The sequence below is a fragment of the Mesitornis unicolor genome, unplaced genomic scaffold, assembly GCF_000695765.1.
Source record: "Mesitornis unicolor isolate BGI_N332 unplaced genomic scaffold, ASM69576v1 scaffold2166, whole genome shotgun sequence".
In the NCBI taxonomy this organism is placed as follows: domain Eukaryota; kingdom Metazoa; phylum Chordata; class Aves; order Mesitornithiformes; family Mesitornithidae; genus Mesitornis; species Mesitornis unicolor.
The window spans coordinates 1-13,453 of NW_010188691.1; the positions used below are offsets into that span (position 1 = coordinate 1).

General features: G+C 44.3%; 1 protein-coding gene across 1 annotated transcript in view; it reads right to left on the reverse strand.

Annotated features, from left to right (window-relative positions):
- Positions 1–4,300: 4,300 nt before the first annotated feature.
- Positions 4,301–13,453, reverse strand: part of LOC104541682 (rho GTPase-activating protein 22-like) — a gene marked incomplete at its 3' end in the record, with an annotated part of 11,832 nt that continues 2,679 nt past the window's right edge. Inside the window, exons 2-3 of the mRNA XM_010185802.1 lie at positions 9,736–9,943; positions 4,301–4,433 (exon numbers count right to left, since the gene is read on the reverse strand). Of these exons, the coding sequence (XP_010184104.1) occupies positions 4,301–4,433; positions 9,736–9,943 (341 nt within the window). The remainder of the gene's footprint in view (positions 4,434–9,735; positions 9,944–13,453) is intronic.

Consider the following 13,453-nt stretch of genomic DNA (forward strand, 5'->3'; position numbering starts at 1 on the left):
ATGGTCACTAACCCGTCAGTGACCCTTGCATATTGGTTACTATATGAAACTATGCATTGAGCATAGTGTAAATACACTGCAGTAATGCTCAACTGAACAGAAGATTGTTCTTTAAAAAGCTAAAAACCAATTCAATTGCAATTCAACTACCTCCTTTTAAATTACTTCCTGCCATTTGCAGTCATTCTGAGATGTGACACAATTCCTCATAAAATTTCTGTCTTTACATTAAAATGTAAGATGAGACATCTGCTGGAGGAATGACTTAAAACCCTGAAGCTACTGAAATCACCTACTGAAAACCTCTGACTCAGAAGGCTATTGTCCTTCCACAATTCCACGCATCATTTGCTTGTTCATTTCAATGCTACAATGGCCCTGGAGACTGGCTTATTTTTTGAAACAACTAAACCTTTTGTGGGAAAACAGATATTCAAACACATTTGGGAAGGGTGATAGATACTAACTGATGATGGAGAAATTCCAGAAGCAGCTCATTCCAAGCCAAAAAATGGCATTTGGACATTCAGTTCAAACTTTCCTTGATTTATTGATCTTCCTGATTTCTTTGGTCCACACGAGTCTGAAAGATCCAGAGAGCAATCTGTATTCCTGCCTCCATCCTTAACGTACAGACACTTTTTTATTTTTTATATATATATCTCAGCACAAAAAAAGTCCTCTAATAAAAACCTGAAACTTAAAAAAGAATTCTTAAAAGAAATAAGTGCCTTTTGATTCCTTAGCTTAAAAACTATGCTGGTTTAACAGTGACAACAATGGAGACATCAATAAAAGACCAGTCACATTTGAAAATCTCAACCCTCTTTTTTAAACTTCTGAAAACACTTAAATCAAGGACAGCTGCTACGGATGTGAAGGTTCAGGTCATTCAGCTTTCAAGTAAGGAGTTTGAACTAGACAGAGTTGAGCTAATAGATCTAATTCCCTCTTGAAGTTTGCTCTGTAACCCTATTTATTTCAAATACAGAAATCAGGAAGGTATTTGGCACTGTATTCCAAGTGCTCTGAATTAAAATACCATGGCTTCACTGAATGCAAGAGAGAGCTTTGGAACAGAAACCGCAGGGAGCTGTGGAAAGATAACAGCTGGAAATACAACCTAAAGGTATGATATGCTACCTGAAAGAATAAAAAGGTTCTAAAAATTTATCATCCATGCTGTGTCAGGAGGAATTACAAATGTGGGATTACACAGAGAGCATTTTCACGTTTGCCAAGGTACTAACACCTGCCAGGCTAAAAAAAGCTCTCTCCTGCTGGAGCATTTTTAGCAGCTCTGCCGCAGATTTGTACCCACTGACCACAGATGGCAGAAGGCTGAGTCTAGTAACACCACAACGTAAGTGTAAAGGAAAATGCAGTCTAGAAACTGCTGCGTTATTAAGAAATAGCACTGATCACGCTGATGGCTGCAGCCTAGCAAGTGATAGAGGCACTGCACTCTTACCTCCTTGAAAATGCTGCATCTCTAATTTACCACAGATGCATGCTTTTCAAGGAGTGATCTCAAAACCAAGGATTTTGCAACGTGTCTAACAGATCAGCACCGAATAGTCGCTGGAAAACTGGAAACACACAGATTCACACCCCTCTTTAAAAACTCAAAGCCCCGTGCTTAGCCCACCGAACTGCTGTGTGCATCGCTAGACCAGAGGCAGCAGTGAAGACTCAAATACTACCACGTCAAGTCAACTCAGACTCAAACGAGTTTGTAGAGGTTTGAAGATCTCTCATTCATTCTTACTCTAAAATTGTTTTTCATTTTCAATCCCTCCTCCCAGCCAGCTGGGATCTGGATAAAATCTTTTTTAATGCTGCAATCCTACTGATACTGATACTGAGATACCTGGAGGCCTCAGCACAACCCAAGGCCTCTGCTGTGTTTCTGTTTGCATTCCAATGCTAGAGATGAGTTAGGTGCAGAATGAAGACGAACAGCAATCTAAATGAAAAATGGAAAGCATAGGGTAGTGCGGTATTTTTTGCTGCAAATGGAGATGAGACCAAACTAACATCATAATTGCTACCTACGGTCACAGTGTAGCGGCATGAGGTGCCAACAATTTTATCTGAATGTCTATCCTGCCTTAAGCAATTCTGGTTTTTATTGGGGGTGGGTGTACAAAACTAAGGAAAATTATATTTTGAGTCTAAAGAAGTCTCACTCAAAACTTGCAAGAGAAAACTGAAAACAAAAGAGCACTTAAAATTAAAACAATAGATTACATTCTTTCTCCCAAATATTTTTTTCAAAATTAAACATTTTATTTTTAAATTCCCTGCTTATTATTTTGCGCTAAAAACTTATGGTTTCAATGAAACCCCATTTTTGAGCAGGGGCCTTATTATTTTGCGCTAAAAAGTTACGGTTTCAATGAAACCCCATTTTTGAGCAGGGGGACTTTCCGTGTGAGGGGCAAGTCAGGACCTACAGGCTGGGTATGACTTTGAGCTACATTCTGCCCCACGTGCTCCTGTGCACGAACAGCCTCTCCACCCTTGCTGTGCGCACTTCGCCTTTCTTTCTGAAAGGGTAAACAGCCCTTGTTGAGGTCCCAGATTTTCCTGACACAAAACCTGGTTATGTTTACTACAGCAGCTTCACAAGACAACTTTGTGCTCCCAGCAGTACCGTATTTTGTAAGCTTTCTTTTTCCTTACCCAGCACCCCTCATCGCCTTTCTAATCCAAAGGGAATACTGCACTACACTCATTGGAGTCTGGCCTTTCTCCCACAAAACCAACACAGATATTGCTTCCCAAACTGCTGCAGCCTGTGCAGGCAAAATCAGGCAAACTACACAGTTAGTAAGTTGAGCTGTGATATACAATTATGTCTGCCCAACTTGGCAGTGTCTCTACTCTTGCGCAATAGTGCTTACTGGATCCAAACCTTTCCAGAGTGCACATCTTACGACCAAAATGAAACCAGCTCCACTGCCTTAGCAATGCCGCTGTTTCTTGTGAAATCAACCATTGTGCTGTCTGTAACAGAGCACCCTGCAGAGATGTCTGAGTTGACTGAGGATAAGGCAGAAAATGAGCGAGTTTTGAAGCTAGTAGATACATACCTGTACCTATTAAAAAAAAAAATAGTGCACTGACACTCTGATGTGGCTGTGTCCAGGATGCAAATGCATATCCATGTGTGCTGTGTCATATATGCTGTGTCATGCATAGAAATTTGCTTTCTCAGAGTTGGCTACAGCGTGAGTACAGATAGTAGCAAATTTGCCTTTTATCCACAAAAAACTTTCATTTCCAGATAGGCTACATTTGATGTATGCAAACAAGCATCTTCCCATGGGCATTACGAAGGACTGAATCTCCCCAGAGCCTTCTGCCAATTGAACTAAAGGTGAACCCCAGGCACTCTATAAAAGACCAGTTTTTACAATCCCCACCAGAGACAAAGATGTGAGCATGCTCTTGAGGCCACACACAGAAAAGGGACAAAACTGGACTGTGACTTAAAAGCCTTTAGGCCTTTGCTTCTTTAGCTGACACTAAGAACAACCCTTACAGCTTCTTTACACCTCTGCTTTAGAAGGTGGCACAGTTCCACCCGCATTAGACCAGATCCAACGTGCCTTTGCAGTCAGCAAAAGACTCGGGCACCACCACAAGAGGAACAATGTGGATGAAACAGATTAATCAATTATATTGTAAATTATTCTGCTGCTCCCAAGAAGTGAAACAAAATCTCCGTGATTGCCACAGACTTGGAGATTTTTGTCAACCCTTTCCCTTGCCTGGAAACCATAGAGAGGAAGATCATATGAAGGTTCTGGCAAAGTATTCATAGCATTATTTCCCACATTTTGGGATAATATCATAGCCTTCCCCATAGGAAATAAAAAGTCCATTGCACTGATCATCTCATCCACCAAAAACCTTGGAAAGCAGAACACACAGTTCTGATACATGAAACTGAAAATACAGAAAAAGGGAGTGACTTCGTACAGCCTGCTAATGAGTCAACAGCAAGGCTGGGCAAGGACCCCAGATCTGCTACCTCGCATCTCTTGCTGATTGTGCTACAGAACAGCTTTTTTCTGGAGAAAGAAGCACCAGGCTACACGACTGACTTCAAAAAACCTCCTACTTCAAGCAGGAGCCTGTGATATTAACACATCATTTATGGTCTCAGGAAAATTCAGGGGAAGGAACTTCATTGATTTAAATCAGGATTGAAGACTGATAAGAAAGCTGTGCTACATGGAGTCTTGGGAACAACCTTCAAAGTAGAAGGAGGCAGATTAGAAGGATCACTGACCTCTCCCTCATCTTTTGAGAGTAGCTGTCCACAAGAAAGAAAGTCTTCATATTTGGCAAAGGGGATGACGGGCTCTGGCAGCTCTCGAAGGTAAAGCTTCAGGAGGGACGCCACAGTGTGAACATCTGTGTTGCTGCAATAGAGAAGAGGGAACGAAATTTAGAAACCCACTCTATGCCGAAGTTTGATGCCTTTCATGGGGAGTGCATCAAGGTGTCTCTTAGGGATAGTGACAAAGCAGGCACATGGAAGGAAGCTGTGGCATGTTTGTACTAGGCAGCAAGATCTACCTGGGAACAAGGGAAATCTCCCACTTTGTCAAGACTTGAACGCATGTCAAGCAATAGAATCATAGAACTGTTTGGTTGGAAAAGACCTTTAAGATCATCAAGGCCAACCATAACCTAACTCTACCAATAGTACCACATCAGTGCATCTTTTGAACATCTCCAGGGATGGTGATTCAACCACCTCCCTGGGAAGCTTACTCCAGTATTTAATCACCCTGTCAGTGAAATAGTTTCTTCTAATGTCCAGCCTAGACCTCCCCTGGCACAACTTTAGGCCATTTCCTCTTATCCTGTCACTAGGGAGAAGAGACCCATGTCACCCTCTCTACAACCTCTTCTCAGGTAGCTGTAGAGGGAGATAAGGTCTCCCCTCAGCCTCCTTTTCTCTAGGCTAAACCACTCCAGTTCCCTCAGATGCTTCTTATAAGTCCTATGCTCCAGACTCTTCACCAGCTTCATTGGCCTACTCTGGACACACTCCAGTACTTTAACATCTTTTTTGTAGTGAGGGCCCCAAAACTGAACACAGTACTTGAGGTGTGGCCTCACCAGTGCTGAATACAGGGGGATGATCACTTCCCTACTCCTGCTAGGTACACTATTCCTGATGCAGGCCAGGATGCTGTTGGCCTTCTTGGCCACCTGGGCACACTGCTGGCTCATATTCAGCCGACTGTCGATCAGCACCCCCAGGTCCTTCTCATTCAGGCAGCTTTCCAACCACTCATCCCCAAGCCTGTAACACTGCATGGGGTTGTAGTGACCAAAGTGTAGGACCCACCACGTGGTCTTGTTGACCCTAGTATTTTTGGAACACACAACTAAAACAAAACAGGAAAAATTACAATAGAAAGCTGCCAGCTGCTACCACTTGCTACTAATTTTGATAATGCTTTTCCTATTAAACAGCTCCATCATGTTTCAGAATACCCACAGTTTCACACAGTGGTTTTCTTCAGTTGATTATAAATGCTTTACAAATTAGGTCAGTACCTAATTCTTATTCTTTTTTTCTTTTTTTTTTCTAGGTTGAGTTTCAGGCATAGATGGTGGATATGAACTATCACTCAGAAGCAGAGCCTAGACTACAGCTTCAGGTCCACTGGCTGCAGTTATTATTTCATCCAAAGGCCATCTGAAATCCAGCCAAACTTTCAGTGGCATAGAAGTGCAATAGGAGCAGACTGCTGCAGGTGCTTCCAAAGCAGCAACACCCGGCCTGTCATAAGAATATACATACGCATTTAAAACCCAAATTGGAAAAGCAAGCCTTTTAAAAGTAAGTATTTTCATTATCAGCCATCACAGAGATCCGATCCACCATGAGGCAGGCAGGCTCTAGCATTTGGAAGATCAGTGTAGATACAAGAGATATCTAAAACATTGACTGCAACTAGGAAAAAAAAAAAAAGGACGTTCCTTTCACTGCACCTGATTTGGAAACAAGCATATGGATTTCACACTTGCAGAAAATATTTGCTGCTGCCTATGTATGCCATACATGGATAGTTTAAGTTACACATAGAGTGGCACTGCCTCTCCCTTGTCACTACCTGTGATTATACATATCCAAGACCAGAGAGCTGGGCCTACAAGTCACAGTGGACAGAGCAAAAAGCAATGACTGAGGGAGCCTCAACTGTCACACTACTCAGGTACCTCTAGGCTTGCCTCTTTTAATTCTGTACTGAACCTTCAGTTATCACATTTCAAGTCAAATACCCAAAAGGCAGGCACTCCTTCATGGAGATCTTCACTGCCTCTGTTAAAAGTGAGCCTTAGCACTGATCTGTTTATCCAGTGCAAATGCTTATGGAAATAAACGTGCTTTCTGCTAGAAAATGCTGAGGAGAGGCTTGGCTTATCTTCATGACAATGAAGTTAGTATGGATTAGACTAAGGTAAAACATGAAAGTGAAACTGTCATTCCTAATTAATTCCTTCTTTAGATATTCCGGTTCCAGAATATGAGCATTGGACGTCACATCAGTGCGTCACATGCAGGACAACCGAGCGATCAGGCCCAGTCAGCATGGGTTCAGGAAGGGCAGGTCCTGCTTGACCGATCTTACCTCCTTTTGTGACGAGGTGACCTGCTTGGTGGACGAGGGGAAGGCTGTGGACGTTGTCTGCCTGGACTTTAGTAAGGCCTTTGACACCGTCTCCCACAGCATCCTCCTGGAGAAGCTGCTGGGCATGGCTTGGACGGGCACACGCTTTACTGGGTTAAAAAGTGGCTGGATGGCTGAGCACAGAGAGTTGTGGTGAATGGTGCTAAATCCAGTTGTGACCAGTCACAAGCGGTGTTCCCCAGGGCTCGGTTTTGGGGCCAGTCCTGTTTAACATCTTTGTCAGTGATCTGGATGAGGGGATTGAGTGCTCCCTCAGCAATTTTACAGATGACACTGAGTTGGGAGGGAGTGTTGATCTGCCTGAGGGTAGGAAGGCTCTGCAGAGGGACCTGGATGGGCTGAATCCATGGACTGAGGCCAACTGTGTGAGCTTCAACAAGGCCAATCGCCGGGTCCTGCACTGTGGTCGCAATAACCCCAGGGACGCTACAGGCTTGGGGACGAGTGGCTGGAGCTGCCAGGCAGAAAAGGACCTGGGGGGGTTGGTGGACAGCAGGATGACCATGAGCCAGCAATGTGCCCTTGCGGCCAAGAAAGCCAATGGCATCCTGGGGTGTATCAGAAGGGCTGTGGTTGTAGGTCAAGAGAGGTTCTCCTTCCCCTCTACTCTGCCCTGGCGAGACCACATCTGGGATATTGTGTTCAGTTCTGGGCCCCTCAGTTCAAGAAGGACAGGAATTGCTTGAAAGAGTCCAGTGCAGAGCCACAAAGATGATGGAGGGAGTGGAGCATCTCCCTTATGAGGAGCAGCTGAGGGAGCTGGGTCTGTTTAGCTTGGAGGAGACTGAGGGGTGACCTCATTCATGTTTATAAATTTGTAAAGGGCGAGTGTCAGGAGGAAGGAGCCAGGCTCTTCTCAGTGATGTCCAATGACAGGACAAGGGGCAATGGGAGCAAGCTGGAGCACAGGAGGTTCCATGTAAACATAAGGAAAAACTTTTTCACTGTGAGGGTGACAGAGCATGGCCCAGGCTGCCCAGAGAGGTTGTGGAGTCTCCTTCTCTGCAGACATTCAAAACTCGTCTGGCCGTGTTCCTGTGTGACCTGGTCTGGGCGATCCTGCTCTGGCAGGGATTGGACTGGATAAGATTTCGAGGTCCCTTCCAACTCTTAATATTCTGTGATTTTTCAAAATAACTTTGTTCAATTCCACATAAATTAAGATAATTCTAATCCTGAGAACACCAAGACATTCACTTAAAAATATAATTATTTTGTTTAAGAAAAGATGAAGTGAGACAATTTGATGATTTAAAACTTCATTTTGTTCATGAAAATATCTCTCAATATTTGACACTTCCATTTAGGGAGCAAAGACTGACTGTGGTTAAGAATCAAAGAAAGGAGGATGGGTGGTCTGGGAAGCTGAAGGGAGGGAAGAATTAGAAGAATGTTCCCAATAAACTGTAAGGATGTTCTTCCCAGGATGAGACCAAACAATGTGCTGCCCATGCAGGAGAGTGCTAGCTCTTCCCGCAGCAGTAGGCAGGGATGCTACCGACAATGTTGACACTGGCTAATGTGCTAGCAGTATATCAGATGCTGCCTGTATCATCTGGGAAAGCAGTGCTAGTGCTAGCGAGCGCCAGCAAGAAGTGGAGGCAGGTTGTCAAGTCAAAATCCTAGATCTGATCCCACTTCTGGACCTGCGGTAGAAATTGAGCCAGATGTGCACAATGACCTTGGATCCAAATATCTCTGGAGTTCAAGTCCTCTGTTAGGGTCAAGGCACTATTTAGGTTGGCACAATGCTGACTCTCACTCTGCGTAGCATGTACAGAGGAGAGAGCGAAGAAAATGTAGTTCCAGGGTTATGGACAGGATTTGTCCGCAAGGACTCTGAGAGCATCCACCCTCCTGATGATTTGACTGCCTGGGCTCAGGGCCAACACAGAGACAGTGCAGCTGACCTCAGAGGGAGTGCTCTGAGCCAGGGCTGCCACTCTTCCCATGGGAGCTGACATTACGTTGAGCCTCTACTGTTTATCCTGTGTCTGAGCTACAACTCCTACTGCCTCACAGCCATGTCCATTCCTGGCTACAGACCCTGTTGATCTGGACCTACACCCTGACTCATGGACAGATTACTTAGCCTGATCTTGGACCTGCCTCATCACTATGGACTTGCCTGGTGAGTACTGGACTGTGTCACTGCCTCTGCCAGCCTTGTTACCACACTTGGCTCCTGGCTCACCTTGCTCTGAGAAGCAGCTGGGCCTTGCTGCTCCCTGACATTGGCATAGTCAGTAGGACAAAAAGGCAGCTACCATGTTTTTGTACCAGGCGAGGAGTGATTACATCAGCATTCTTATACTGGGAAGAAAAATGTGAAATCGGCGTTTTTATTTCAGAAACAATTGACTCAAGTTTTGTTGAAAATCAAAAAATATATTCAGTTTTTAAAGAAATGATCCATCTCAGCTGCTGAAATTGTGGACCAAAAAGAAAATCATTTTGACCAAGAATTTTTCTGGGGTCAGAAAGTGCTTTGTTACGACACGCTGACCAATTCTATACATTGCACACATAACAGCCAGGGAAGATGTGAGACATGGTGGTAACTATTCTGAAACCTGGTGACAAATGAAGAAGAGCTGAGATACTGCCCCTCGGCAGATCCGCTGTGGCTTTAGCAAGGGAGAAGGCAACATCTGAAAGCAGTAAAACACCTAGTTCACCTCTGCCATATCCATTACTACAGTGGGATCCCACCAACTGCCGAGTATGCACACACAAATCTAACAATGCATTTCATTCAACATGTGCTCAAGCTGAAGCACTGGAGCAGCCCCATCTAGGTTATTGGGCTCAATTTCTCCCTCTGCTCGAGTACTTAGCTAAATGAAGGCCTCTACACCCAACACCACACCAGAGAAAGCACCAGCAGCACTTTAAATTAAGAGCACGATGGTGTGGAAAGAACATGTAAACTAGGATAGTCACTGCAAGGCCATTCCTGTCAGATTTTACAAGCCATAGATAAACCAGCTTGAATTTGATGCTATCAACTCACCTGTCAAAAAGTGGCTTCTCTCCACAGTCAAAAGAATCTTGCAGATCTTTGACAAGGTTGGCTTGACCAGGCATCCGAAAGAGTCCCTCCTCTGTAAGGCCTCGCTCCCGAATAAAATCCACACACTGTTCCACCAGCAGCGGGGCCAAGCGCTGGCCATACTTCCTCTCGTACTGTACAGTGTCCTCCAATCGCTGTCCAAAGATCCCTGCCAACAGAGAGCAAGAGACATCTAAGTGTCAGCTTAAACTCTTCTTGAGCTATCACTCAGGGCATACAATGAGGGAAACTTTCACTTGAAGGGCATGAACCTGTGTGAAGATCCAGTTTCTAACTGACTCGGAAGAAACAAATTATTTTTAAAAACAAGAATTATATGCTGAGTGATATTTTTTCCTGCTTAAGAGTGCTTCTCTGCCCTAAACCAGTTTATATCTCATTATACACAAGGTAGGTGGGGTTAAGATAATGTTTATGGTTATCCACAGCTGTGCTGAATCTGGATTAAGTAATTATACATCTATTGCACCTTCTGTCCCAAGAATACCAAAATGAAGGCTATGCTGACTTTCAGGGACACAATTCCTTTCTGCATGGACACACCTCTTAGCTGTCACACAGTTACTGTTCAACAGTTTGCAGCTGCCCAGCCCAACAGGTAGCAATCCTGCTGGCAGAGCATCGCTAACATGACAGAACACAGCTGACAACATCGAAACTGGCTACTGTGAAAAGCCCCCACCATCCTGCAAAGCCTTGTATTTCTATTTCTTTTCCTTTAGTTAAAATTGCTGAATGAAAATTAAAACACAGAGTGAAACGCATGCAAAATACATCACCCTTCCTACTAAAACATGTGTGCTGTACTTCCTGAACCTTGAGAATATCAGAAACACCAGATCCTCTAAAAACCAGACTGGCCGAGGTAATTCTCAAGCCAGATCTACTGTAGACATATATTGCCATGTATGAAGCACTGTCTCTCTCTTTGGGGAAACTGGAGTTCCCGGTCAATACCAGCTGCTGAATGTCACTATTGGCACCAGATCTTTTCCACAACACAGAAGGGGCTCAGGCTGTAAGACAGAGAGGTGTTGGTTCAATCTCTGCTACTATCAGGCTGCTCCATCTAAAAGGACAGCTGCTGAGTTGTGTTCTGAAACCCTAACTTTAGCACCCTATAAGGTGTGGTAAGGTCAGGGTCGATAGCATCCGTGTTAATCATATTTGGTAATAAGAATTCTGTAGGTGAAAGAATCCCAGGATCTACTCAACTTCAGATGAGACCAGACCATAGCAGACAAGAAATTCTATTCAAAGATTTCTCAAAGCAACAGGAAGCTTTCTGATGATATCAAAGATCTTCAGATCATGCATTCAGCACTCAGGTAATTCTGGAATTCTGGAAAAAAAGCTGCCTGCAATATTGGAGTTACACTGTTCACAATAAATAGCCAGAACCAATATTTAATGTGCATACATAAGCATGTATGCGCTTACACCAGGCCAGGGAATTGGGTAGTTTCTTAAGGCTGTACTTACCTTCCTCCTAGTAACCATATTTTCCATTTTTATTTTAGTGGAATATTCACCAGAAGCTGACAACTCCCAGCAGAAAGTTTCCTAACCCCCATTCACTGTTTTCCATTGAAGACATCATGTCAAAGCCTACTTGCTTTCTATATCCAGGCCAATCCTGCTGACTCCTCAGTGAAACAAACCTTTCACTGTCGGTTTCAACTCCATGAAGGAAACATGCAAGAAGCATCCTGAAGTTCAATTGACAATGCCAGTCATACATCAGAAGACAGTATCAGAGCTGGAGGGCCATGAAGAGTCTCAAAGGAAATTCCCTCCTTATCCTGGCAGGAGGGCATGCCCTGGAGCATGGGAGCGACCTAACTTTATCACTGTAAACATCGGTTTTCTTGCAGAGCAAAGGTTTTACTAATTCTAGTTTCTAATCTTGGAATTTTCACTGAGATGGGTGTCTCTGAAGTCATTTCTCGGACAGGGAATTCTCTTCCTGCTTTTACAGAGGTTGCTTTGTAATCTCATCACATAATCCTTGCTGTCATGATGGGACACAGCAGAACTGCTTGGTATGTGAGGCTTAGCATTGTCCAAGGGTTTCCAGGGCACTTACAGAGGCTGAGCAGCCATGCTAGAACAACCTTTTCTGCCCACTTTCTCAGGTAACTTTCAAATCCAGACCACTGCTGAAAAAGCCAAGTCTCCATGGGCTGTTCATCTCTCAGCCTCTCTGCTGATCCTGGTCATGGGGGAGTAACTCTCAACATTGCATATCATAGTAAATACACATAAGAATGATCCAGGTAACAAGGGTTGCAAGCTACAGTGCAGGCCCCTCAGCTGTGACAAGCTGAGCAGGAACATGTGTCCTGTCTAACCTCCCCTATGCTACACTGCTAGTGAACATTTCTCCCTCTTCCTCTGACCTGAATGTTTGGTCCTGGGCCATGGGCCAATGCAAACCAAGGTCCTTCAGCATTAGTTACAGCAAGCTTGGGTCAGACCCCAAGGTGTGCACCTTAGAGACAAAAAACTCCATATCCTATTATCAACCTCCAAGCCAGGCAGGCTTCCTCCCACCAAACCCATCTAGTTCTTTAAAATGATACATGGTATTCACTCTTCTGGATGTACGACATACAGGTTCAGGGCAGTCAGGCCATGGGAGATGTCAGGGCAATCACAGGATAGTAGCCTTGTTTTCTCAAGTCTCTCCTTGTTGAATCACAGCCCTGTTTCCTAAAGGCTTGTCTAGAGAAGGCTCTGGGACAGAGGTAAATGCTCTGCATTCCCCAGGTATGGAGCACAGAGAATGTTTTTCCAGAAGCCCATGTTCTAGTGTTGCAGACTGAACTCCAGGCAAGGACAAAGACAGTGTCAGACACACACAGAACAACTGCATGCATAATCTCCACTTGCAGTGTGAAGCTTTGTCTACTTTTCCCTAGCCATGGCTGGTCTGTGGTCAGTAACATACTCTAATACAGTTCTTGCCTTCCCAGTCAACTTGTATCACAACAGCAGCGTCTTTCTGTAGGTACAATCAACCAGTCAGTGACTGCAGGGTAACCAGTTGACTGAGTCAAACAGAGACCACTGACAAAGAGGTTAAGGAATGTGACGCTAAGATAACAGATAGAGATAGAAGGGTCACCTGCAGTAGATGGACCTTTCACAAGCACAATATTAACATTACTATAGGTGTCTGCTGCAGAACCAGATGCTGGGGACCCTGTCTTATACCCTTCTCAGGCATGGAAGTTGGTACACCTTTTTCTCCTGGATGGAAATAGCAATTTTGGAGGAAACAAAGGCACTGTAATATTCTTCTACTGCAGTACTGCTCACCTCCCTTCACACCATTTAAAATAGATAACAAGAAAAAATCAGCCATGAAACCAAGACTGACGTAACCGAGGATGAAGCTAATCTACCTGTCATACGATGAGTGAAAGGAGCTGGCACAAGCATGGGTTTCTTCTTGTGTGACTGTGTGTGCCAAAGGGCTGTGCAGGTAAGACTGCAGGGTCCTCACAGGTCATTTTTTGCTGAGGGGAGAAAAAGATCCTGAAAGCCATTGTCAGGATGAAAGAGTTCTCCCAGTCCACCTCTCTTGGCTGCCTCCTACCCTGCTTTGGCAGCCCCACTCCAGCCCAAGTCCAATTGCAGATCTCTGTTTTCTCTT